Source organism: Dermacentor albipictus, unplaced genomic scaffold (genome assembly GCF_038994185.2).
Source record: "Dermacentor albipictus isolate Rhodes 1998 colony unplaced genomic scaffold, USDA_Dalb.pri_finalv2 scaffold_63, whole genome shotgun sequence".
Taxonomy (NCBI): Eukaryota; Metazoa; Arthropoda; class Arachnida; order Ixodida; family Ixodidae; genus Dermacentor; species Dermacentor albipictus.
Window position 1 is genome coordinate 294,689 of NW_027225617.1, and position 27,812 is coordinate 322,500.

A 27,812-nucleotide genomic window follows, 5' to 3' on the forward strand; every position below is an offset into this window, starting at 1 on the left:
TGAAAACGACTGTGGTGATTTAGACATATATTTAAATAAATAATCAATAATTGCAGAATAACCCTAGACCAGGAGGAAAAAATGCTTAAGTAGCACCAGCAGCCGGCAAATACAATATGCACGCATGGTACAACAGTACGGGTGACAATGTAAAATGACTCGTGAGAGAATTCCAAGAGAAGCAAAGGAGGTACGGAAGGTACATAAAAAGCTATAGGCGTTGTTCAATCAAAAACCACCATTTTTATGCGCTAAACCATTTTTATCCTTCTGTAAATTTCCTTCTTATGATCAGGGTCCTCTGTGAGTAAATGACCTAGGTAACCGTACTCTTTATTTATTTATTTATTTATTTCGTGTACCCTCAGGGCCATTGGCATTGGAGAGGGGAGTGGTTACAGACTCTAGATGCTGACTGACGGTCTTGAACTCTCGATCGCTTTCGAGGCTATTATTAATTATCTTTGTCTTCTGCATAATAATGTCCAGCCCCAGTTTTACACTTTCTCTGTCAACGTCCTCAATGATTTGTTGCAACTCGTCCCCAGTGTTCCTGAACAGGAAAATGCCATCACATTTGCCATTGATCCTTGCTCCTATAGTCATCCCAGTTTAACAGCTTATACTGATGGTTCGGTCACGCCATCTGCCACAACGGCCGCATTTGTCATCCCACAACTTGGAATTACTCAACGATTTCGATTAGACCACAAATCGACATCTACGGCTGCAGAACTTGTGGGAATACGACAGCCTGTCCGTTTTATGAGAACGCAGACACCCCATAAATGGACGATATTGTGCGATGCCAAATCAGCGCTACAGGCACTAAAATACTTTTTAAAGTAAGGACCATACTATCTGCTCGTGCTGGAAATCGTCGAACTTTGTCATAGTGCCGAGTTATGTGGCCACGTGATTACCTTTCAATGGATGCCTAGCCATTGTGGTGTCTTTGGTAATGAACTCGCTGACAGTGAGGCAAGATCGGCCTCCTCTTCCTCTGATGAAGTACGGATTGCCTACTCGCGACCTGACACCAACTCCATGATCAAGCCACTCATGCTGGACCTTACAAAGGCTTACAGAGCCCATTCTGATAATATTAACAGACGTCTAGATACGATTGACCCAAACGGTAAATTCTGTTTGCCCCCGAAGCTTACACGGAGCAAAACATCATTGCTACACAGGATTCGGCTCGGTGTTGCTTTCACCCGTCGCTACGCACACCTCATCGGCCAATCGAACAACCCCGATTGTGTACACTGCCAGATGCCCGAAGCACTGCAACACGTACTGTGCGACTGCCCAGCATATATGCTGGAGCGAAGGACGTTAGACAGTTTCCTAGCCAGCGTTGGCAGACAACTACGGTCGGAGGAAGCTATCCTCGGCCCATGGCCCGACACTGCAATTTCAGTGCGTGCAACAAAAGTATTGTTGAAGTTCCTGCAGGACACCAAGCTCGACGAGCGGCTCTAGCGAGGCAACTGTCTCATGTATACATAAGCACTCACCACTTCTCTTATCATCATCATCCATCCCAATACTTTCACTCCCCTTCCCTCTTCCCCAGTGCAGAGTAGCAGACTAGAGCGCACTAGCTCAGGTCGACCTCTCTGTCTTTCCTATCAATAAATTCTATTCATTATTAGCTTGAATACTGCTTCCAACCATGCAGTGAATAGCATCGGATAGACTGTGTCTCCTTGTCTAAACGCTTTCATTATAGCTATCTTCCGACTTATAGAGAATTAAGGTTGCTGTGCAGTCTCTGTAGATAGTTTCCAAGGTATTTACGTAAGCCTCTTGTACTCCTTGATTATCGAATGTCTGTTTGACTGTTGGCACCTCTACTGAATCAAATGCATTTTCGTAATCTATGAAAGCCATATAGAGAGACTGGCTGTAGTCTGCTAATTTCTCTATTACCTGATTGATGACGCATGTGATCCATTGTAGAGTATCACTTCCTGAAGCCAGCCTATTGTCTTGGTTGACTGAAGTCCAGTGTTACCCTTATTCTGTTCGAAATTACTTTGGTGAATATTTTACACAGTACTGGACGTAAGCTAATGGGCCTATAATTTTTGAATTCGTTAACGTCGCCCTTTTTGTGAATAAGTATAGTGTTGACATTCTTCCAGTTCTCTGGGTTCCTTGAAGTCGTGAAACAGTTCGTATAAAGAGCCGGCAGCTTTTCAAGCATTATATTTCCTCCATCTTTGATTAAGTCGACGGTTAGTCCATCTTCTCCTGCCGCTTTTTCCCATTTCATGTTTTAAGGCCTACTAATTTCATCGCCATTTACAGAAGGATCCTCTATACACAGTTAATTTTTACTTTGAATTAAGTATCGTGGCTCCTCACGGTACTGCACAGGTCATTAGAGAATTATTCTGCTGATTTAACTATATCTTTGTAATTGCGGATGCCGTTAGCCTGCTTTTTTTATTGAAATGCATATTAGGAGCGTTTGGCGCCTTTATAGTGGCACCGGCTACTCCTTGTCACTTGGCAAAAGAGACAAATTTGCGTAAAAAGGGAGAATAGCGACACAATATATGGCACTCACTAGAACATTTGATGAATAAAAAATATACGGTCCAACAGTACGTGACAAGCTAAGTCCTGTGCATTAGTTCAGTCCACGTACGCATATATAAAGTCTGATATTCTGAACAGCCAAAACACACACCACATTTAATACACTGCAAGTACAGAACAGATTTATACATATTGCGTAAAAGTTGCGATCACCAAATAAACCGATTATGAACCACGAACAACGTTTGTGTTCCTCATTTAGCGTATGCGGATCATCTGATACTTAATATTTTCTGGAAATGTTGGTGTCTGCTAAAAACTTTTTCAGAGCGAGAAGCGCTCTCTTGAAGGCCCGCAGTTAGCCATAGGCCAAGTATCTTTTTTAGAGTGAATGGTCTTCTGTCTAATATCAACACAATTTGCTTGCAGTACCCTTCTTTGTGGATCGTATTTCTTGCACTCAAGGAGAAGATGATGCACATATTTGTCTGGATGGCCACAAGAACACTACGGACTAGAGACACGCTATATCCTGTGCAAGAAGTGTTTCGTAAATGCAGTACAAAGACGTAGGCGGTGTACCAATGTTTCAAATTTTCTGTTGTCTCTTAGATTTTCCGGCATTGATAAGTTTATACGTAGGTCTATAAAGTATAACTCCGAGTTTTTACTTTGCTGATAAAACCAGGTAGTTTTGCTGAGGCGACAAGAAATCTCTCTCAGGAGCAGACGGACTTCACTACGCAATACGCGATGATTGGTTGTCTCTCCTTTATTGTGCGCCCGATTCGCAGCTGCATCCGTTGCAGTATTACCAGGAATATTGCAGTGCCCAGGTATCCACTGAACTGCAATTACGTGGTTTATTGCGCTTGCTTTTGTATGTTCTTTGAGTGTCTCATACAATAGCAAAGTGTTCAAAGAATTTTTCTTACTGCTCTGTTGTAATGTGAGAGCGGCTTGCGAATCGCTAAGGATAACCCATTTTTGCGAATGTTTTTCTGATGTTATGAAACGGAAAGCACACAGGCTTGCAAACAGTTTTGCCACGGTGGAAGATGTCTCTCCGAATAATTTAAATGGTTGCTCTAGCGCTAAATGTGGAATGACGAATGCTGAAGTCAAGGAATATTTATGAAACGAACCATCTATATAAACGTGGATGTACCCTGCTTTGTGCCTTTACCCTGCTTATCTTTGAGTGCATACATCTTGGCTTGTCCGGCGCGAAGTTTTCTTCTCACTGATTTCAGGCTGTGTCCATCTTTCACTGCTTCCTCAGTCTTTCTCACGTTGTAATTTTGAATATCCCTTATCTTGTTCTATTCTATCTGATATCTTAGGTTGGACACTTTCATTCTTTGCGGTTTGTTTATTAGATGCTTTGTTACTTGCACAACAGACATTTCAATACCCTTATGGGTGTTAAAAAGGTGTTTCCTGCATTTACACCCATGTCTACACCCTTTCAGTACCGTTTTCGGCCAGAAGACCCTATAAGGGTGTACACCACACATAAGGTGTGACTTTGCTCAAATAAGGGTGGTAAATCGAAGACTGAAGGGTGTTGAACGGATTGATGCATAAAATCTCGGTAATGTGTACACGTCCGTGCATTGATAAACGTGTTCATGTATTGCATTTTAAATGCGAAAGCATTTTAAGTCCTTTCAGGTAGAAACGGTGGCGCTCTCCGCAACAACAATCCATATGGGGCTTTGCTCATGCCAATCTTGCCATTTCCTTTGAAAGCATTCAGAAAGCATTCAGAACCGCGCCGCCCGTTTTATTCTCTCAAATTATTCACGTCATTCTAGCGTCACGTCCACGAAAAGAACACCAGGTCTACCTGACCTTTGGTAGCGTCGCAAGTACTTTCGTCTGTCTTTTTCATAGAATATGCTACTTTAACGCTTCTCTTAAAGAAAATCATTTCACCACACCAAATTCTCGTCTCGCGTCGACCATCAACAGAAAATTGACGTGCTAGTCTTCCGTTTTGCCAAGAACAGCCTCTGAATGGAACCGCTTTCCCGCCTCCACAATCTCAATTTGTGACACCACTAATTCAAGATCGCCGTTCAAAGTGTCATAGTTTGATTTTGTATTCTTGCCCTGCACTGCAAATATTGTATATTTTCGCCACGTCTTTCTGTTGTGCCTGCTAAGCCTTGAATATATGTATAATAAATAAATGAATAAAATGTGACGTCATCACCGTCTTGTATGACGTCATTAGTGATACCAAAAAGTAGTAAATAGAACGTAAATTCTGAGAAATTATAGGTAAATAATGTGGAATAATATGAGTTAGGGTGTGAGCGTGGAGCTTATGCATGGAAAAGCTAAATAGCTTGCAAGAGAAAAAGGGCTACCGAGCTCCGCCTTAAAATCGAGCAAGCACTCGATTTATTGCTACATGTGCCGTTCTGGAGTTTCCTTACGCCGCCGAACTTTGATTTCGCGAAAACTGCCCCAACCGTCCGAAGAGCTGCGTGTGGCTTTCCAGGGCTACGTTATCTCGCTGCCCTAGTCCAAGAACTTCCAGGTAGAGCAAATCGGTAATGCTGACCAAACGTCGGTTTATCTGGATGTGCCATAACCTCTCATCGTGCTCGAAAAGGGCTCCAAACAAGTTTATGTCCGGTCCACTGGCAACGAGAAAACGGGAGTCACTGTCATGTTGTCGGACACTGCAGACAGACTCAAGCTCCCGCCCTATGTCGTCTTCAAGCGCAAGTGAGTGCCTAAAGGTGAGCTGCCGCCGAAAAAAATGTGGTCATGAGATGCCACGAGAAAGGCTGGATGAACGAGCATCTTGTGATTGACTGGATAAAGTCCGTCCGGTGTAGGCGGACCGGCGCGCTGTTGTCGTTCCCGTTCGTCCTCGTGCTTTACGTATTTCGTTGCCTTTTGAATGCCGTTGCCGTTGTCGAGGCTGTTGCGTGAATCCCGGGTGCAATCATGTCTCAGCTGCATCCTTTAGGTGTTTGCGTGAACAAACCGTTCAAGGACGCGGTCAAGCGGTGTTACGCAGATTGGATGCGCTCAGGTGAGCCTGCAGTGACGTCGTGTTGGCGGCTGAAGCGGGTTTCGCCAGCCACGCTATGCAAGTGGATTGTGGACGGATGGGTCTGCATACCATAGGACCTTGTGCGTCGCGCATTCAAGAAGTGCGGCATATCGAACGCGCTCGATGGCAGAGATGATGGCACAGAGGTTCGATTGATTCTTCGACCGGTTACGATGGGTGTGTCCTCTGCAAGGTAAGGAAAATTCTGCCTAAATCAGCCTTCCACAAAGAATGCAGCATAGTCACATGAGAATTTTCAGCATGTGCAGTTCTCCCATGTTTCTCCCTGTCGATCAAGCCACTGTGCCGTTTTTCTCGCCAATCGTACAGAATGAATATGTGCCACCGTATGTGCCACAGGAACGCATCACCACAGAACGCATCACCAGTTCAAGAAATGTGGTTGTCTTTCAGAACTACTGTAATGCATCTTATCCGCAAATATATTCCACTTAGAATAATTCATCAGTCTTCTAACGCCCCTTGGTACAATAACCATCTCAAAAGATTATCCAACAAAAAATCCAGACTTTTTCGTTCCGCCAAAAGGTCATTAAACGCTGATCGATGGCTAGCATATACATCCGCTGCGAAAGCTTATACAAGCGCTTTAAAGACGTTCAAATTTAACTTCTTTAACTCAACCCTACCGTCTCTGTTGAAAACTAACCCAAAGCGCTTTTGGAACGTTATGAAATGTACCAAAGATAGCGCTATAAGTCTCATAAACGATTCAGGTGATCAAGTTCCGAATCATCTTTGCGCTTCTGTACTAAACAACACGTTTGCCCAATCATTCTGCACAGAAAATTTAAGCCACTATCCCCCTTTTACATCCCTTAACTTTCCAGCGATGGATCCCATTACCCTGGACCCAGCAGGTATCCGAGCCAGAATTTTCACGATAAAGCGGTCATCATCATGTGGTATTGACGGTATTAATTCCAAGTTTCTCCAAAACACTGCAGAATACAGCTCCATCATACTTACCTTTATTTTTACTACATCACTTAACGACAGTGCCCTACCCATTGATTGGAAAACCGGTAAGGTTACCGCGCTTTTTAAATCGGGAAACCCACATCACCCTTTGAATTACAGACCCATATTATTAACTTCGGTACCCTGTAAAATTTTCGAGCGCATCATTTTCACTCACCTTGTAAACTTTCTTGAATCAAACAATTTTTTAGCCCTTATCAGCACGGTTTCAGAAAATCTTTTTCTTGTGAAACACAACTAATAACATTCACTAATGACTTGCATGCGTTCTTGGACTCGGGTTTTGCAACGGACTGTATTTTTTTAGACTTTTATAAAGCCTTTGATAAAGTTAATCACCAGTTACTTATCTATAAGCTAAGCCTTCTAAATATTGACCCATTAATATTCAAATGGATTTGCAGCTTTCTTTGTAATCGTACCCAATATGTAACCATCAATGACAATGACTCACCAGAGGTGCCAGTAGAATCGGGTATACCACAAGGCTCTGTGTTGGCGCCTTTACTTTTCCTCATTTACATTAACGACCTGCCTAATCAAATCACTAGCTCTATTTGTTTGTTTGCCGACGATTGTGTAATTTACCGAAAAATAACTGATACTGATATGCTTACATTACAATCAGACCTTGATAACGTTACAACCTGGTGCTCCCGCTGGCACATGAATCTTAACCCTTCAAAATGTAAATTCATGAGAATCTCACGCAGCCAAGTATCTTTTTATACCTACCATCTTAACAAAATGGCACTTGAATCAGTATCTTGTTATAAATATCTCGGAGTGCATATTACAAATAATCTCTCATGGAAACGACGTATCGAACACATTACATCAAAAGCTAACCGCATGCTGGGCTATCTTAAACGAAATTTTTCACTCGCACCTTCTTCCCTGAAAAAACAGCTATATGTCACCTACATTCGGCCAAATCTAGAGTATGCATCCTAAATATGGGACCCTCATCAATTAACATTAATTAACAGCTTAGAAGCTGTGCAGAATCGGTCCGTTCGTTTTATTCTTAACAATTACCAGCGCACAGCAAGCGTAACTAGCATCAAACTTGCCCTCAACATATCTCTCCTTTCCAAACGCAGAAAAATCGCTCGCCTTTGCCTGTTCCATAAAATATACCACTTAATTCCTACACTCAAATCATGCCTTATCGAACCAGCCTCTTTTACTTCTGCACGCTTGGACCATCGTCATAAGGTGAACATCCCATTCCACAAAACGTCTACCTATGTTAATTCATTTCTTCCAAAATCATGCCAGGAATGGAATCACCTACCGGATCCACTAGTCCGTATAACTAACACAGATAACTTCCGTAAGGCACTTACTAATATTATCTAGTATGCTTTGATATGAATGTATAACGAAGCAATTCCGTTTTCTCCTGAACAGTATTGTTGATAAGTTTTCTTTTTTTATTATCTACCTAATCTGCAAACATTGTATATTGTATTATACTTTATTTTCTATCATTCTGTGCTTATTGTCTCACTCTAACCTGTCCTATACACCATGTATTTATATTTAATCTGTATTACTGAAGTTTTCCGTTTTTCTTTGTATAATTATATTTTTACCGAATTATGCTTTTTTGTGTCGCTCTCGAGTTATTTATACGTTGTACCATGCATTGTAATCTGATTAATATTCGTGTTTCCTTTATCCTTTCTTGCATACTTATCTGTATTTATTAGCCCCTCCCCTCTGTAATGCTTCATTGTAAGCCCTGAGGGTACTATAAATAAATAAATATAAATAAATAAATGCCAAAACCATAATGGAATTCTCAAATGCACAAAGGATTCTGAAAGTGATATGTCCGTGCTATTCGTGACACGTCTCCCATTGCAGGTTCTTGTTATGAGCTCCACTTCTTTTTCTTTTAAGAGATAGCAGAGCTTTGGAAACGTTGTTTGACCTGCAGCATCTTCCACCTTCCAAACTATACTGTCATTGTCAATATATCCTCATATGCCATGTACATTAATGTGCGTTGTACAATAAGTACAAACATGCAAATGCTACGTAGCTGTAGGGAACTAAGGTAATGTTTGCCGTCGCTTGGGCAGACTCTGATTATTTCTTGCATTCCGCCTAATTACATAGTATTAATTAGCTAACCAACTTCTGAATTATTACAATTGGAGGAAAAATGTATTGCGGCGTGTTGCTTAAGTTGAATGATAGGAATATCGTGACACTCCGTGTAGTAAGCACTGCATAATTTCTAAGGAGTTATTGAACTCGCAAAATTGGCGCCCGACAGGCCGCTCGAGGCGCTTTGCGCGTATTCGCAAGCTTGTTTCACGTAGCATATAACAATCTCATTGATATGTATCGGGAGTTTTTCACGTTGCTCTAGAGGTTTCTCACTTACACTTTCATTAAATTTTAATGTTTGAGTAGGTGAATAATTATTGAAGACTAATTAAGTAATCAGACGGAATGAAAAAAAACAAAACAAAATAATCTGAGCATCTCCTAGTGACGGAAAACAATACTGACTCGCTTCTGTGTAGCTACGAGGCATTCGCATACTTTTAAAACTTTGGCTCAAGTTAGCCGAGATACCCTGTCGTTATATTTAAATTAGGTTGTGGGGCTTTACCTGCCAAAACCAATTTCTGATTATGAGGCATGCCGTAGTGGAGGACACTGGAGAGAGAGAGAGAGAAACTTTATTGTGATTCCAAAGATTTGAAGGAGGGGTGGTCGGAGCCTCTCAGTCCAGGGCCCCACTGGCCTCTGCCGCCTGCCTGACCTGGCTAATTAAGGACTTTTGTCCTGCCAGATCGGAGCGGGCGAGCTGTGCCTCCCACTGCTCCATTGTCCTACTGGTGTTTGGCCTATGAGGGTGCTTAGTGCACTCCCAGGTTATGTGCATTAGGGTAGGTATGCCACCGCACCAAGGACAGTTGGCCCTATAACGAGTGGGATACATGGCGTTTAGCAATTTTAAATGGGGGAACACCCCGGTCTGTATTTTACGCCAATCGGCGGCCTCTTCCCCGTTAAGTTGTTGGTGAGGCGGCGGGTATTTTCTTCGGACTCCACGCTGATGAGCAAGGATGTCTTTGGCATTTAAATTGGTGGAATTTTGTGATGGGTAGTGCGGGTGGTTGGGGTTAGAAGAGGACGCCGTCGCTCGGTTAGTGAACCCTCGAGCTAACGCGTTAGCCTTTTCGTTCCCCTGTACCCCCGCGTGGCCCGGGCACCAGAGTAGGCGATGATAGTTGTTGAAGGATTTCGGGATTATCGCGAGGCTAGCCGCAGTCACGTGCCCCTTGAGAAACATGCGACATGTCTCCTGGGAGTCCGTGACCACGACCGAGTCCCTTTGCGAACGCTCCGCGTGAGCGAGTGCGATCGCCACTGCTAATATTTCAGCCGAGGCTGGGGATCCCGCCGTGGCCGACGCGGTAATTTGCTGTTGGCTGACAGCGTTCACGACTGCCAGGGCGTACCTCCTTTGGTAGCGCTGCCCGGTCGTGTCTGCATACAGAGCTGCGTCCGTGTAGTACGTGTTGTACCTATGGTTGTTAGAGTAGGCTGATTGAATGTGTTGTGCACGTGCTTTGCGCCTTTCTTTGTTGTACTCTGGATGCATATTCTTTGGAATTGGGGCTACTGTAATTTTGGATCTCATCGAAGGAGGGAGAGGTACGGCCTGCTCTGTGAGATAAATGGGGTATGCTGGGATATTGAGTCTAGCCAATACTGCCCTACCAGTTTTTGTGAAGCTGAGGCGCTCCCTCTGTCGCATCAGGGTGGCTTGCCTCAGTTCGAGGACACTGGAAGTTTTCAGCCCCTGGGGTTCTTTAACGTGCGCTTAAATTTAAGTACATGGTTGTTTTCGCATTTCGCATTCGATCGAAATGCCGCCGCCGTGTCCAGGATTCGATTCCGCGACCTCGCGCTCAGCAGCCCAACACCATAACCACGGAGCAACCACGGCGGGTGCCCTGTAGTTCACTCGTAATGAATCGAGTATCAGAAAATTCGTGCCGCTCTGCGGTTTTTTTCTTCGCCGGCTCATTAGGCTAACTTTTTTTAGATAACCGCGGCTGCTCGTAATCAAAGAGTTGGTCTGTAGCTCTCGCTTAGAGCAACGCAAAACACACGAGTAAGAGGTACGCTAATATTGTTGAACTACGCAAAGGCACGACTAATCAGGAAACGCAGTCCTGTCCGGTGTCGCACTTTATGACAGCACAACACGAGGTGAAGGCCAATGCACAAGCTTGTCACTAGCGCCACACACACCACTCCACAGTCCGACGACCACTCTTCCTCAAGCTGCCTTGGTTCGGCTTTAGTTCAACCCGAGCCATGCCTTAATTACTCTGATTCGGTAGAACGGGTCGTCTCGGTCTTTTTCGTTGTACTGGGCACACGGGCTCGTCGCTTTGTTCCTGAAGTCCCCGAGGTGGGCGTTGAGGAGCAGCAGTGACATGCCCGGCCGCAGGAAGGTGGAATTGTCGGCCAACTTCTTGATCTGCGCGTGCAAGCAGAAAGGCGTTTTTTTTTGTTTTGTTTTACGGATAGGGCTCACTTCTGGAGCACAGCTTGCGCGCGTCTCAGTCAATTTGGAAGATGCCACGGACAGGTTTTCACACTGTACAGACGAGACGCTTTCTGCAACGTTTCTACACAATAGAAAAAGAAAGAAAAGGAAACTAATTGAGCACAGGTCGGCAAAGCGCCGCGAAGTACCTCGTATTTTTCAGAAAAAAAATTTATTTCTGCGGAAGAAAAATTTGTCATGGTAAGGGTATGGAACCCGCGAACAAGGCCTTTCCGTGCAGGTTGCTTTGAGTTCTATCTACGCAGCACGCCAGCTGATTGCTGGCCAATTTTTTAAGAAGTGCATTTGTTTGGGCGAGCATGCAGCAGTCCATAATAACTACTTGCTGCGCACTAACTGAATGACGAAGGACAGGGATTTTGACGAACACAAGCGAACAGTTGCGCTTGCGTTCGTGAAATCCTTGGCCTTCGTCATACAATGGTCGCAACAATAATTTATTATGGTGAATTATTCGGTACCCTAAATGTAGCCCGAACCCACAAGTAAGACACGGCTCCGAGTACCTCAGAAATAAAGCGTGCGATCATTTCTTTTTCATTGTGACACCCACACGCATGTCCTTTGTAAGTTCGCGTTATACTCGGGTCGAATACAGTTGTTTTCCTCAAGTTTTCCTCTCGTGTGTACAGACTCCGGCTTTTCGCGCCTGTCATGACGCCGGGAAAAAGCGCTCGGAAAATTCGTCATCCAATGCAGGTTGCAAACTAGCTGCGCCCGATGTAATGCAAATAAATATAAACAATTGCTGCATTTAAAAAACTGAGAACGGTGCAGGGGCAAGAGAAACGAGGCTTCGTGACGTCTATGCAGCCGTTATTTCGTCACAAACGTCAGGAACAGATTTTAAAGTCTGGCCTTTCTGCTAATAAGCTGAAGTACTCCCGCCTACGGAAATGCAGGTTGAGTTTAAAGGATAGCATTCTTAGTGCTGGAATGGAATTTATGCTTTTCCATATTGCCCTGTCAACGATCTTATTTTCCAAGCAGAAAAAATAAATTAAGACTCCTGGTGCAGCAGGTATGTGTAACTTCACGCGCATCTTCGGTTCTGCCTTGCAAACGGTCTCATTAAATTGTGTCGTCTTGCTCGTCGATAATTCAGGCAAGAGTTGGTGAACCCGCATGTGGCGCCATCTGGCAGACATTCGGGGAAACGACTACTTTCGCCTCCGACGTTGGTCTCGGAGGCGCACGGGACATAAGAGGTTGCACAAAACTTTTCCAAAACTTACAATACCAAAATAGAACTTTCTATCCTGGGTAAAGGTGTCCTGTTATCCGTGAAACGAGAGGCAGGAAAACAAGAAATAAAGTTTATGCCCTCATAAAAGAAGGCGTCGAATGATAGTGGCACAGATACACCTCAATTATACAAAACCACGACAGGCGACGCCGTCAGAGGGACAGAGACCTTCGCACTCATGGCGAATTGTGGGATTGTGCGGGAATTTTACCAATGTACAGTTCAATCCTTGGATCCAGCTGTTTCTGTACTCGGTCGTGTATGTGCCTCGCAGGCGCGTCACTAGATGCCTAATTAATATAACACTGCCGCGTCGGGATCTCAATGCTGCAATGGAAGCGGCATTACATCGCTGGCACGTGCGCCACAATAATGCTTCCGACATCATTTAAGTTTGTCACCCGATGGGAAGATCGATCGAATCTTCAATTCCTCAACCGGACAGCCTTAAGGAGCTCGAGTCGCGGAAATGCCAGCGTTGGTGGCGTTATGACGTGAAAATCCTGATTGATCGATAGGGTCGTGAATGCGAGTCACGTGGTGTCGTTCTAGGGAGCACGACAGGTGATGTTCACGCAAATGCGTGGCCACCTGTGTAAGGCAGAAACAGGGAGCAGTATGAACAAGCCAAGGGGCCGCCGAGTTGGTCTCCGCTTGGTGACGCGATAATTTGACACTATAGGACTCGTCTGTCCGGAGTAGGGGACCGATGGAAACTTTCCATTCGTCGGCCCGGGAGTCTGCCACGCGGCGTTGCCACCCTGAAATTACTGTTCGTCTGTGGGGAATGGGTATACCGATTAAGTGCAGGCTGGGCCCGCTCTAGGCCGCCGAGAGAAAACACGTGTGCGATGGGTGCGGTGACGTCTACCAGTGCGTGGTGCTCTTTTGACTCGTCTTCTTCGGTGGGTTCTGATGGAACGCGTACTCCTCCTCGGCGGGGAGGTCGGCCACGTCAGACCGAAGCGGGGAAGGCGGGGATGAAGGCTGGGCACGCTGACGCGATGCGCCAGAATAGTTTCCTATAGGATTCGGAATATAGTGCGAGAGAGGCGGAGGCAATGCGGAATAAGCGGGCCAGGAATCCGGAGTATCGAGCAAAGGAGGCCCAAGCCAAGCGACTGAGACGCCTATCCGAGGAGCAGCCAGGAGCACGAGAGAGACTCAGCCGGCCTGCTCGGGTTCCGCTCGCGAAGGCGAAACTGAAGAGTCACCCAAGATGTTAATAAATACTATTTCAGTGGTGCCCTTCAGCATAGCCATGTTCGTGCTGCGGTTAAGCTAGGGAAGCACTGCAACACATTTTATTCGAGTGTGAAATTATCTACCCAGCTGTCGGTTTAGGCTCCTCTGGCCTCTTTGTGAAGACTTTGGGTTCCGAGAAAGCAGGGGTAAACATTTCCGCAAAAGAGCTTTGTAAGAGGCGCTTGGATGTTCGGTGGCCAAACAGCAGAGAGACGTAAAATAAGGGAGGTATAAAAACACGAAATTCCTAGTAGTGTTCAGAAAGTTTGATGCTGGGAATCCTTCGTGTCTGTGTGTGTTTGAAGAAGATTGGTAGGAGATTAGGCCAAATAAGAACAAGAGCTTGGTGGCGCAACCCACCGCCCTGTTTGAGAGGGGTGATAATAGCATCCATCCATCGACCATTCCATCCGCGAATGAACCGCCATGTTCTGAACCGGGGGACTTCTATGAAACTTCGCTACCAGGTATATTGCATACCAAGGTACATTGACATCGCCATCTTTATCATTATCATAATTTACGTCCACAGCACGACCAAGGCCTCTCCCTGCGATCTCCAATTACCCCTGTCCTGCGCGAACCGATTCCAACGAGCGCCCGGGAATTTCCTAATTTCATCACCTCGCCTAGTATTTTGCCGTCCTCGACGGCGCTTCCCTTCCGTCGGCACCCATTCATGGCACCCATTCGCCTAATCTGTGCATTACTTGACCTGCACATCTCAATTTTTTTCTCTTGATGACAATTAGAATATTGATTATACCCGTTTGCTCTCTGTTTCGAACCGCTTTCTTTCTGTCTCTTACCGTTATACCTAGCATTCTTCGTTCTATCGCAGTTTGCGCGGGCTTTAATTTGTGCTGGAGCTTCTTTGTCAGTCTTCAAGTTTCTGGCTTGTATGTCAGCACCACTGAAAGGTACTGATTGTACACCTTCCTTTTCAGTTAATGACTATCTTCCAGTCAGCAGCTGACATTTCGGCCGTGTGCGATGCAACTCATTATATTCGTCTGTGAATTTCCTTCTCGTGGTAAGGGTTTCACGTGATTGATAGCCCTAGGTAAACGTACTTTTTCAGTGACTCTAGAGGCTGACTGGTGATCTTGAACTCTTGTTCCCTTGCTCTGCTCTTCATCATTATGTTTGTTTTCTGCATAATAATCCTCAACCCCACTTTTACACTCTCTGTTAGGGTCCTCAATCATTTGTTGTAACTGGTCTCTGGTGTTACTGAACAGAACAATGTCATTTTGAAACCGAAGGCTTCAGGATATTCGCCGTCGATCCTTGCACCTAAGCCTTCTCTGTTTGTTTGCTTGAATATTTCTTCCAAACACGCAGTGAATAGCACTGGAGAGAGTGTCTTTGCCTTACCCCTTTCTTTATAGGCATCTTCCTACTTTTGTTGTCTTGAATTGAGGTAGCTGTGCAAACTCTGTAAATGTTTTCCAAGAAATGTATGCAATCGGCCTGTAGCATTATTTGCTTAATGCCTCTATGACTGCTGCTATCTCTACTGAATCAAATGCCTTTTCGTAATCTATGAAAGCCATACGGTGAAGCTGATTGTAGTCTGCGGATTTCTCGATGACCTGATAACATGGATGTGATCGATTGCAGAGTATCCCTTCCTGAAGGCAGCGTTTTCCATTGGTTGACTAAGTCCAGTGTTGCCCTTATTCTATTGCAGAATATCTTGCTGAATATTTTATATATTCATCAGAGTAAGCTAATGGGCCTATAATGTTTCAATTATATAATGTCTCCCTTTGTCTGGATCAGTATTATGTTTGCATTCTTCCAGTTTTCTAGAACCCTTGATGTCGATAGACACTTCGTGTAGAGTGTCACCAGCTTTTGAATCATTATGTTTCCCCCATCTTTGATTAAATCGACTGTTATTACATCCCCTGCCGCTTTACCTCGTTTCATGTTTCGCAAGGCCCTTCTGACCTAATCGTTAGTTATCGGAGGAGAGTCTCCAACCTGTTCATTACTGCTTCCAATGGAGGTAACGTGGCTCCTCTGGGTGCTGCACATGTCTGTATAGAATTATTCCGCTGCTTTTACTATACCTTCGACATTACTCATGATATTACCCTGCTTATCTTTCAGTTCGCACCTCTTGGTTTGTCCTTTGCGAAGTTTCCTTCTGACTAATTTCAGGCTGAGTCCATTGGTTACGGGTTCTTGAGTCTTTTAAAGTTTAGTATATCGCTTATTTTCGCCTTGTTGATTAGTTTTGACAGTTACACGAATTCTGTTTTATCTCTTGAGTTGGACACTCTCGTGCTTTGTCGTTTCCTTATTACGTCCTTTGTTACTTGGCAGAGCTTGCCTACTGGTTGCCTTGGTGCCTATCCTCCCACTTCTATTTTTGCCTCTCAAGGCAGCCTCGTTACGGTTTCATTCATTACCTCTATGTCATCATCATCTCTCTGTTCTAAGGCTGCATATTTGTTTACAAGTGTGCCAGTCGATATTTGTCTGCTTTTGCCCTTACTGCCTCTAAGTTGACCTGTTTCTTCACTAATTTTGCTCTTTCTCGGTTCAAATTGAAGTGAATCCTAGCCCTCGCTAACTTATGATCACTGATATTTACCCTACCTATCACTTCTACATCATATGGTATGCTGGGATGGGCAGAAAGTACGAAATAAATTTCATGTTTTGTTTCACCATTAGGGCTTTTCCAAGTACGCTTTGTGTTGCTTCGCTTAATGAAGCAGGTGTTCATCGTTCGCAGCTTATTTTTTTCTGCGAACTCCACCAGCATCTCTGTTCTAGGGTTCCTAGAATCGACGCCGTTGTTGCCACTTGCTTGTTCACCAGCCTGTTTTTTCGCCACTGTTGCATTGAAGTGGCCCATTACTGCAGCATACAGAGTTTGCACTTCTCTCATCGCTAATTCATCATCTCCATAAAACTGATCTACTTCATCACCCTCAAGGGTGGATGTTGGAGCGTAGGTAGGCTTGTACCACCTTTATTCTATACATCTTATTATGTCTGACTGCGACTACTGCTACACTCTCAATAATGCTGTAGAATTCGTCAATGTTGCCCGCTATGTCCTTATGGATTAGCAATCCTACCTTGTATTGCTTCTTATCTGGGCGAACTCTATAGCAGAGGACGTGGCCATTACTCAGTAATGTATAAGCCTCACCTGCTCTTCTAATATCACGAAAGCCGATGATATCCAAAACAATGTCTGATAGTTCCTCAAAGAGTCCTGCTAAGCTATGGTTACTCGACAGAGTTCAGGTGTTAGAAGTTGACAGGGTCAGTTTTCATTGGCCACCTGTCCGGATCCAGAGATTCTTGGTACACTCTGCTGCGTGCAATCTTATTGCCTTTCAGCCTAGCCACGTGCTTGCGGCGCTAAAGCCAGGGAAAGAATGCAACACATTTTATTAGGATGTGAAGTTATCTTCCCAGCATTGGTATAGCTCCCTAATAAAGCTGTCAATCGTCTTGTAGTTCCCCATGAAGCTGTAGTGGCGATTTACTTGGTAAACATTGCAACCACGTCAAATAACGGACAATGTATTTTTGCCCGACTGCCTCTCGACCCATATTGCTGGCTTCCTTGACATTGGGAAATGAATATGGCGCATCAAGCAAACAGGAGGCACGATGAATTGTCCCAGCCAATTTCATCGACTGCTGGCTTTGGGAGAGGGGACAACAGTACGGTAAAATATTGTGCCTGGCCAATGCACAGCAGGCCTTGTCCTGCAAATGCCTCATCATCTGAGATGCGCTACATGTGTGCGGCTCACACTTCGCTGTTCTTCACAAATAGCACGTGTCCGCCTGCATTTGGACGTCGCACACACGCCACGTGATCTGCTCGACAACACGGGTTCCGCAGTGCAATAACATCGCGCGGCGTTTAAAATTGAGGCGCGCAACACGGGGCGCACGCGTGCAGAAATATATTCGGGGTTCGCGCTTTAGGTGTGCAGGGAACTCACCTTGTAGAAGATGGTATTGTTGCTCTCGAAGAGTATGACCTGCGATATATCGGCCTCTGATTGGGCCACCTCGACGCCTTCAAATCTTTTGGCTCGGTTGGCCTGGATGTTTGCTAGGCAAGGCTAGAAAATAAGAAGAGCGGAATAGCATATCTTTGTAACAAAAGGTAGCGTAGGAAAAAAAAAACACGATCTTCTGAGACCGCACGAAGAACGAGCGATCGTTCTTCGTACCCCTTCAGAGGGTTGTAGGAAGCGAGCGGTTAAAGCGTATCACTGCAGGAAATAGACGCGGCCCGGCACGGGGGCACTTGTTGGCTTTTAGGATTTGTTGCTGCATACGTAGATCCTCCATACCCTCATACGTAGAACCGATTGGGGGATCAGTTCTCTCCTCTGAACGGTAAATGTTTTAGCTGTTCCAAGCCGCATTCTTGAATTTATGTATCTTTTGCGTAGTGCTAGGCGGACCTACTAATCTTTCCGGCGTCATGCGCATCGCACAACTCTGGAGCCAAAGAACACAACTGTGTTCGTAAATGTAAGTTACAAATTACAGTAAAGTGTAAGTCGTTTACGTGCACATGCTAAAACTTTGAAATATCTTGCAACAAGGCACCTCGTATGACACGTGACGTCACGGACACATACTCTAAGATCATTTACGCCCTTAAAGATGAGTTGCTGTGTAAAACTGTTTTATTACTCGCTTCTTTATTTATTCACGTCGCCCCATTTGGCCTCACGGGTTCCAGAATCGGAGCAAGAACACGCTTTTTGTTGCGAAGGTGCGATTTTTAAACCAATATACGCCCTTATTCACATTTAGGTTTGTGCACAGTTGTACCGTGCAGTATTACCGCTTGGTCTAAGAATTTCGCGTCTGCAAGCACGCGAATTCGGCGACATTGTGGTGGTCCTGGACATCTTTCTTTCCTCCTCTCTTGACGTGAAAACCAATTTAGATAGCACAATGACACGACTAGTGTTGCCTACATGTATTGTCTACCTGTTGCGTAGGTAATTGCATATACCTGTTGCGAGGCAATTGCAAATAGCTTTCGTATTGCCAAGTAACGTGTTCGCAAAATGAGCTTGGGATCGCGAAAAATAATAGGAAAAGTTTACCACGACGTCGAAGTTGGTGACGTAGAGGCTCTTGCACGGCATGTTGACCAAATCTGAGTCGACACCTTTCTTTGCGGACTTTAGGGTGTAGACGAGGGTGCCCAGTTCGAAGGACAGCCCCACTTTGGTGTTCGAGGGGAATTGCTTGTCTCTCGTCATGAGCGTTGTAATGGTTTTCTGCGCGCAGAATGCAGAAATAAAATAAAAACCAGTAACCAAGTAATACAGGAGGCGGTTCTTTAAATGGCACATACCAACCTGGCAATATATCTATTGCCAAGCCTGTATATGCCCTATATATACATTATATATACATATATATATATATATATATATATATATATATATATATATATATATATATATATATATATATATATATATATATATATGTATATATATATATATATATATATATATATATATATGTATGATAGATTAAGGCCATGGAATTCTACCGTCATCTGCCACAAAAACGATGCTGGGCTTTTAATGCGATATACTTATATTTGTCATGAGGCAAATAAGCCGACGTTGTCTGCAACGAGTGACAGCAAAATTATCCTCACATCGCCGTCTTGCACGACGTCATTAGTAATACAGAAGATGGGTGGTGCAAAGGCGAAGGTGAAGTACAATGGAGGTAGATGAGGGTGGAATAAAGTTGGTACGAATTAGAGCAAGTAGATTAAAGTGTACTAAGGAAGGCTTAAGGTTCGTACAAATTAGAGCAAGGTAGAATAAGGTAGAGTTGTGAAGACATACGGCTTTTGCATTCAAATCACGTGTAGATACTTAAGTGTCAATTTATTAGTTTGTCGAAGACGTCTGAGCTTTGCGACCTCTTTTGATTGCGCGGTGAACGTTATGTGCGCGTGCGCGCACATAACTTGTTCTCCCTTATCCCTTGCCGTTTCCTTTTTCTGTCCGCTTTCCCTTGTCCAAATGTAGGGTAGCAAACCATGAAGGTGCTGTCTTGTCAACCTCCCTGCCTTTCCTTTTTCTCTCTCTCTCAGTGGTTATCGTGACATCTGATTGATCTGATACTGTCTAAACCGACAACTTTTGAATCCGTCTTTTCCACAAATGCAAAATATTTGATGATGGCATAGCAGCAGTGGAGTTGACATCTAGTAACCAGCTATGGCAACCAGGAGATATCACCTGCATGTATGTTATGTCGACAGGCCTAAGCACCAGGGCAGTCAAAGCAAGTATGCCGATCGAGTGTTTCTACGAACACATTAATATTGAAAAATAGCCGTTTGGAATAAAAATACGGTTCATTCGGATACACGCCGTGAGTGGTGGCGACCGCTGCGCGACCTGTGATACGTGTGAGTTAGTCACTAATAAACGAAAATTCATTACATAATTTTTTATCCTTTTTTTCAGCGGGCTCATCGCAATTGAGAAATTGAAGCGAGCTCTCCGTACAAGCGATGTCAACTTTTGGATTCTGAAAAATGGGATCCGTGAAGTTCGGCTAGCAACAAACTAGCATCGGCACGGCAATCGAATTCATGAACTGTTTCTGTTGCCGCGAATCTCCTGAATTTAGTTTCAGTATGCTGACCTTGCTCAATTGAATCGGCGCGATGTAATGCTTTTCCACCAAAGTCATCCGAGAAGACACCTCACATCCGAACATATCCCCCTGCGACTATAAAAATTTAATATGCTACCGTCGCAACAAAATAGCAAGAAGCTCACCTCGGACACGGCTTTTTCGCCTTGCTGGCCACACATTCTGTCGATTCTGTGCAGCCAGCGTGGCTAAAGACAAACGAAGCTAACAACTTTCTTCCCCGCAGTACCTAGGCGAAGAGAAATCTCAAGGACCGAAAGTCCCCACATTTCTCTCTCGCAACCATTGCTCCTCGCGCATGCGCAGAAAGAGCGGAAATATCCAATTATGATGTGCTCGTCAACAAACCTCCTCCCTAGTGCCTAGGCAGAGTCACCTGTTCAAGGAGCAAAAGGCCCCAAATTTTCTCTCGCGCGCCTGCTCCCACTTGCGCCTGCGCAGAAACGGCGGGCGATCCCTCAAATTACCGTCTGATCAACCGGCCGAGTATTTTCAACTGCTTGTAGGTACAGCGGGACGCGGCACTTGCGGAGACGACGGACGTTTGCGCGCATGCGCGAGTAAAGGCGGGTGCGAGAGAGGAAATGTGGGGCGTTTTGCTCTTGAAAATACGACTCTGCCTAGGTACTACCAGAGTCCTTCCATGTAACTCTCACTCTCACGTAACTATTTTTAACATTGAATGTAAATAAATTACTGCCTGAGCGTGTATTCTGCGATGATATGAGCGCACGGGACGAAAAAAAAAAGCCGCTCATAACATGGAGCTTGCGGCGGCCTCAGACCGAAAAAAAATAATGATCTGGAATTTTAAGAGCCAGAACCGCGATACGATTATGAGGTACGCCGTAGTGGGGGACTCGGGATTAGTTTTGACCACCTGGGATCCTTTAAAATGCACCTAAATTTAAATAAACGGGTGTTTTGCATTTCGCTTCCGTAGAAATGCGTCCGCTGTACACGGCTGGGCGGTCTCGGTCCGGATTGCTTCGTCATCACCGTTCGCCTCAACGCCTCCGTGGGCTCCGCTTTTAGAGCGCAGCTCTTTGGCGTTCGTTCCTGGGTTTCGCGTCGTCGTCGGCGTTGTCGTCGGCCTCGTAACCAGCCCCGCCCCCCTTTCATCCCCCCAGCTCTAGCAGCGACCGACTGATACCGCTGGATGCCGCTGACGCCGCTAGAGAGTCAAGATAACGTGACTGCATAGAACACCGTCGCCGCCATGCAGAAAGAGGAGGAAAGGGTCCCCCCCCCCCCCCTGTTCTTGTGTGGCGGATAGGGTGCTCTTCAGTTGCCGACGCGCCGGTTATTTCACGTAGGCCCCGGCACGTCGACGAATACGTGACCACCTTCCCACGGCTAGACCTGGTTCTTAGCGCTGCGGAAGCGAGGGTATCATATTGTTTGTGTCGGCATCGGCGGCGTTGTCCCTGAAACCAACTCCGCAGCTGGGGTTGACTCACTATCGGCGTCAGCGGCATCAGTCAGTCGCTGCTATCTCTTCCCTCCTCCCTTTATCGTGTTGTCCGCTTGCTGCGCGCGCTTCTGCCCCCATCGTTTGCCGCTGGGTGTACACGCCGCCCCCCTCCCCCCTCTTCCTGCGAGTCTCCGGTTGTCAAAGCGCCGGCTCGAACTTAATTCCTTTCTTCGCTCCTCCTCCAATGCAACCCCTGTGCGGTGGCAATCAGAGAGCCAGATCGGTGGCGGCGGATCTGTATATGTGCACCGCCCGAGCCGAAATTGCCGCTGCCGTTCGCCCTGTGCGGTGGCAATCAGAGAGCCATCGTAACGCGTCCCACGGCTGTGACAACCTCGCGAGGCACTTGTATAGATCTCGTCTTTGAGAATCAAGCATTGGTGTACCAAGTCGAACATATATCAGTCTATTTCTCCGACCACAAAGCTTCCTTCATGACTGTCAAGAACTGTTAGTGGAGTCTTTGTTATTGCAATACGTGTGAAAAATAAAAAAAAAATTCTGTGATAGCGCATACATGTGTTGCTCGATTTCTTTGGCTCAATCTATCGAAAAGGTGAAACAGCTTATTTGCTGCGCTCAAATTTCGCATTAGGAAGTAACGTAATCGTCGGTAATTTTTTTAATATTTGGCTTAAATTAAACACCGCACATTCGCAACAAAACGCCAGTGGTACCACTTATCACCAGATGAGTAAGCACCAATTCTCCGTTGCGCATAGCGCCAGATTGTTCGCCGAGCACAGCTGTTCAGTTTCTGTTAAACTGTGGCAGAGAAGGACTCTGTGGGCAGTATCTTATAAGAGATCAAAAGAATGAAATTGCTATTGCAAAGGGATGCTACCGTAGAATAGTTAATGACAAAGAAAAGGGAACTGAGCTGCTCCATGCGCTTAAGATTTCTTGCGAAGCGATGCCATTTCTGAATAAGATTTAGGTAGAATTAATGCAAGACGAACTTCGCTACTAAATGTCTTCGGTGCGGCTTTTAACAACGGATTAAGGCGAACCTGAAGTGTTAGGACCTGCACAGTTGAAACTAGCTGTAATTAGGCAATTGCCTTAGCAAGCAGTCGTTTAGAAGCGTCGTAAGCCCAGCACTTATTTACGCTGCTCGTGGTTTCGACGCAGAAACGACGACACTAGGTATTTTGGTTCTTAATTCGCAACTATTTACAATATGTGTACAATACAGATAGCACAGAGGCGTCCGGTCATAAATGGTCCACCATTGACAATGCAAGAAGTTTGTTAAAAGCATGACATAATACGCATAAAGAAATAAAATCAAACGTGAGAGGTATGCATCGGGAGGCAGGAAACAAACACCAGCAAAGGAATGGCAATAAGTACAGAATGCATAGTCGATTGTTTCTATAAACAAGAAAGCATTTCATAACACACGGCTAAAGAACTCTCAAACGAACACAAGTAACCACATCACAAATACAACAATTTTTTTTTAAATGGATTGTTAGAGATACCACCTTTCTACTTCTTCAGCTGTTACTTAAACATGCAAACAAAACTTGCTCAGCAAATCACAATACAAATGTAGCTAACAGTGTGCTAATAGCCTTCTTACTCACAGCAGCTTATACACTTAAAAGTACGTGTAATTGAAGAATTGTAGCCCACCAATAGCCAAGACTAAAGGACAATGGAAAATAAAACAATGCATATTATTCTGTTTTAACACTTGCATTTAAAGGAATTCTAATGCTATACCTTTCATAGATGGTCGGGGTAAGGGCGCTATTGCTGTGAACTACTCTATCCTGGTATAACACAAATTGAGGTTGCAACAAAGCATAAAGCAAATGTGTTTTGTCATCAATGCCCTGATAAGATCTCACAACACCCTTATTCTTCTTTATCATCAGCATTGCAATTTTTTGTAAGTGGTCACCTTTACACGATAATCGTGATACCTACTGCGTCCCTTTAACTGGTACCGCTTCAACTGGTTGGTTTCCTACCACCCCCTGCTGGACATGAAGCTCGCCCCTTTGCTGTGACGATGTCCGAGGCATCAAAGTGTTTTGCGCACACACGTGTATACTTCGATTCGAAATTAACACCGCCACTTCCCTGCCGCGGTATGGCCCGCTTCCATTTCTCGCGCTGCTCCTTGTTATTAGGTAAACAGAACGACACCTTTTCGGTCCTGCCCTTGTTGCCGGAACGGCACCCAGGCACGCAACACGTGTTGGGCATCGTTGTCCCACCCCACCACTTCAACCGAACAGCCCAACACTCGAAAAATAGCACAGCACATGCACAGAACGCGCCCGATCAGTCAGCTCACCTCGCACTGCGCACGCATTTCGGTACGCGAACGATGCCCTCTGTGGCACAGTGGCGCCGCGTCGCGGCACCTTTGGGCAGCATATGAACCTCTCCAATAGCGTGACGGCGGAGTTTCGTGACCAGAAAAACATGGAAGGACTCTGGTACTAACGGAGGAGTTTCTTGGCGCGCGCGGTATGCGCTTGTCCCTGGGCGCGCCGGCAGAAGTCACGGGGTGCGATAGTGCTGAGCTTACCAGCGCAAGTTGGCGGCGCGAGGCAATTGTATTTATTCGATCATGTTTTTACTAATGAAAACAACGTGTCATTATTCAACAATATCGGCGGCGCCTCCAGGGCACCAAAGCGGCAACGGGGACATCAAAGCCGGACTTGTCCGTGGGTTGGGGCCTGTAGAGGGCTGAGCGTGCTAGGGAAGTATAAGATCGGCGGTCCGGTATCGTGTACAGCCAATTTGTTATGTGAACACCTTCCGGCACGCTTCAGCCTCTGCGGCCCCAACCCTCGCGCAGCCCTGCTTCAAGCTTTGATCCCCCTCACTACCGCTTGGGAGCCGCGGAGATCCTGCGCCACCTGTTTTAAGATAACCTCAGGTGCTCCCCTGAGGCCTCCGTCTGCCGGTTACATGTGCCCTGCTGGAGCAGTGCTTGTAAAAAATCCGATCTATCGCCGTGACGAGAGAAGCGACCCGCTACTTATACAACGCCAGTCAGAACATTGTCCCTTCAGACACTGCGATCGCGTCCGTGCCCACTGCCTCACTGCGCGGGCAGCCAGCGGCGGAGCGTATAAACCAACTCGACCGCACTCCGCAATGCCGGCATGTCTAGGGGACAAACGAATACGACGCCCGCTAAGAAAACTCCTCTGTAGTGCCTAGACCGAGTCATACATTCAAGGAGCAAAGGCCCCCAGATTCTCTTTCTCGCGCCTGCGCAGAAACGTTGATCTCCGTCAAAAGTGCCACGCCCCGCCGTACCTACTAGCAATTCTAAAAACGCCAACCCGGCCATGTCTGGCACTCGCTTGGAGGTTAGCGCTTTACGCGGCAGATGTCGCCTATATCGCGTTGCAAGCGATATATGCAAGCAGTGCGAACGACGCGAATTTTGGCGGCAGGAGAATCCCGTCCGCCTAGAAGCCGGATTCGCCAGTGCGAACCTGACGGCTAACCTGTCTTTCTTCAGGAAGTTCTTACCGCGCTTCTCAACGAACACCTCAGTGTCCACCGTACCACTGCGAGACCGTTACACCGTTCTGCGAGACTTCAACCGGACTTTCGATGGCACGCTTTCTAATAATGTCGCCGGTTGTGACCTACTTTGTGTACACTATTTCGACCAATTCGTTATCACTGGGCAAAGGTCACGTGGTCTTAAGGTACTGAGGCCTTAGTCTAACACCATCTTCATGTGCACTAGGCGTGTCTTGCACTGAACAATAACACAGCAGCCATCATAGTCTTCTATTTTTTTCTCTTTTGTATACTTCTCGCGTTTCTTTCGGCCCTGCGTACTCCTCATACACTCATAATATCTGTCTCTTCATCGCACAAATGCAGTATACACATGGCGTTGTTCGTCTTACCGTCTCGTGTTTCGCGTAACAATATGAACCCGTCGTAAGTGGATGGAGTCTGCTGGTCAGCTGGAATCGGGCGGTCGATCTCATGTAAACGCAATCGGGATGCGTCGCAATAGCGTCGAGTCAGGCTGAGCCAGCCGAAATGCACGGCGTAGCTTCACCGAACCCGACCCATTTGCCACGCGCATGGAAACTCAGACGCGTCGGATCAGCAAGCGATGCGATTTGAACGGGTCCACTAAGACATCAGCGCTCTTTCGCGCCGGCATTGGAATCAGTATCATCAACATCATCATCATCAGCCTGGTTACGCCCACTGCAGGGCAAAGGCCTCTCCCATACTTCTCCAACAACCCCGGTCATGTACTAATTATGGCCATGCCGTCCCTGCAAACTTCTTAATCTCATCCGCCCACCTAACTTTCTGCCGGCCCCTGCTACGCTTCCCTTCCCTTGGGATCCAGTCTGTAACCCTTAGTGAGCATCGGTTATCTTCCCTCCTCATTACATGCCCATTTCGTTTTCTTGAGTTCAACTAAGATGTCATTAACTCGCGCTTGTTCCCTCACCCAATCTGCTCTTTTCTTATCCCTTAACGTTACACCTATCATTCTTCTTTCCATAGCTCGTTTCGTCGTCCTCAATTTGAGTAGGTCCCTTTTCGTAAACCTCCAGGTTTCTGCCCCGTAGGTGAGTACTGTTAAGACACAGCTATTATATACTTTTGTCTTGAGGGATAATGGCAACCTGCTGTTCATGATCTGAGAAAGCCTGCCAAACGCACCCCAGCCCATTCTTATTGCTCTGATTATTTCCGTCTCATGATCCTGATCCACCGTCACTTTGTGCCCTAAGTAGACGTATTCCCTTACGACTTCCAGTGCCTCACTGCCTATTGTAAATTTCTGTGTTCTTCCGAGACTGTTAAACATTAGTTTTCTGCAGACTAATTTTTAGACCCACTCTTCTACATTGCCCCTCCAGGTCAGTGAGCATGTATTGCAATTGGTCCCCTGAGCTACTTAGCAAGGCAATATCATCAGCGAATCGCAAGTTACTAAGGTATTTTCCATTATCTTTTATCCCCAATTCTTCCCAATCCAGGTCTCTGAATACCTCCTGTAAACGAGCTGTGAATTGCATTGGAGAGATCGTATCTCCCTGCCTGACGCCTTTCTTTATTGGGATTTTGTCGCTTGCTTTATGGAGGACTACGGTGGCTGTGGAGCCGCTATAGATATCTTTCAGTATTTTTACATACGGCTCGTCTACACCCTGATTCCGTAATGCCTCCATGACTGCTGAGGTTTCGACAGAATCAAACGCTTTCTCGTAATCAATGAAAGCTATATATAAGGGTTGGTTATATTCCGCGGATTTCTCTATCACCTGATTGATAGTGTGAATATAATCTATTGTTGAGTAGCTTTTACGGAATCCTGCCTGTTCCTTTGCTTGACAGAATTCTATGGTGTTTCTGATTCTTTTTGCGATTACCTTAGTAAATAGTTTGTAGGCAACGGACAGTAAGCTGATCGGTCTATAATTTTTCAAGTCTTTGACGTCCCCTTTCTTATGGATTAGGATTATGTTAGCGTTCTTCCAAGGTACGCTCGAGGTCATGAGGCATTGCGTATACAGGGTGGCCAGTTTCTCTAGAACAATCTGTCCACCGTCCTTCAACAAATCTGCTGTTACCTGATCCTCCCCAGCTGCCTTCCTCTTTTGCATATCTCCCAAGGCTTTCTTTTCTTCTTCCGCCGTTACCTTTGGGATTTCCAATTCCTCTAGACTATTTTCTCTTCCATTATCGTCGCGGGTGCACTGGTACTGTATAAATCTCTATAGAACTCCTCAGCCACTTGAACTATCTCATCCATATTAGTAATGATATTGCCGGCGTTGTCTCTTAACGCATACATCTGATTCTTGCCAATTCCTAGTTTCTTCTTCGCTGTTTTTAGGCTTCCTCCATTCCTGAGAGCACGTTCAATTCTATCGATATTCTACTTCCTTATGTCAGC

At 45.6% G+C, this 27,812-nt stretch overlaps 1 protein-coding gene and 1 long non-coding RNA gene across 4 annotated transcripts in view; one reads left to right on the forward strand and one right to left on the reverse strand.

Moving 5' to 3' along the window:
* The window catches only part of LOC139053063 (uncharacterized), a 407,344-nt gene that overhangs the window by 193,986 nt on the left and 185,546 nt on the right, over positions 1-27,812 (forward strand). The gene's annotated exons all lie outside the window — the stretch shown is intronic.
* The window catches only part of LOC139053060 (uncharacterized), a 57,172-nt gene continuing 40,172 nt past the window's right edge, over positions 10,813-27,812 (reverse strand). For all 3 annotated transcript variants that reach the window (XM_070530197.1, XM_070530198.1, XM_070530199.1), the window contains exons 13-15: positions 18,834-19,010; positions 17,706-17,828; positions 10,813-11,141 (exon numbers count right to left, since the gene is read on the reverse strand). In XM_070530197.1, coding sequence (XP_070386298.1) covers positions 10,959-11,141; positions 17,706-17,828; positions 18,834-19,010 — 483 coding nt within the window. In that variant the 3' untranslated portion in view covers positions 10,813-10,958. The remainder of the gene's footprint in view (positions 11,142-17,705; positions 17,829-18,833; positions 19,011-27,812) is intronic.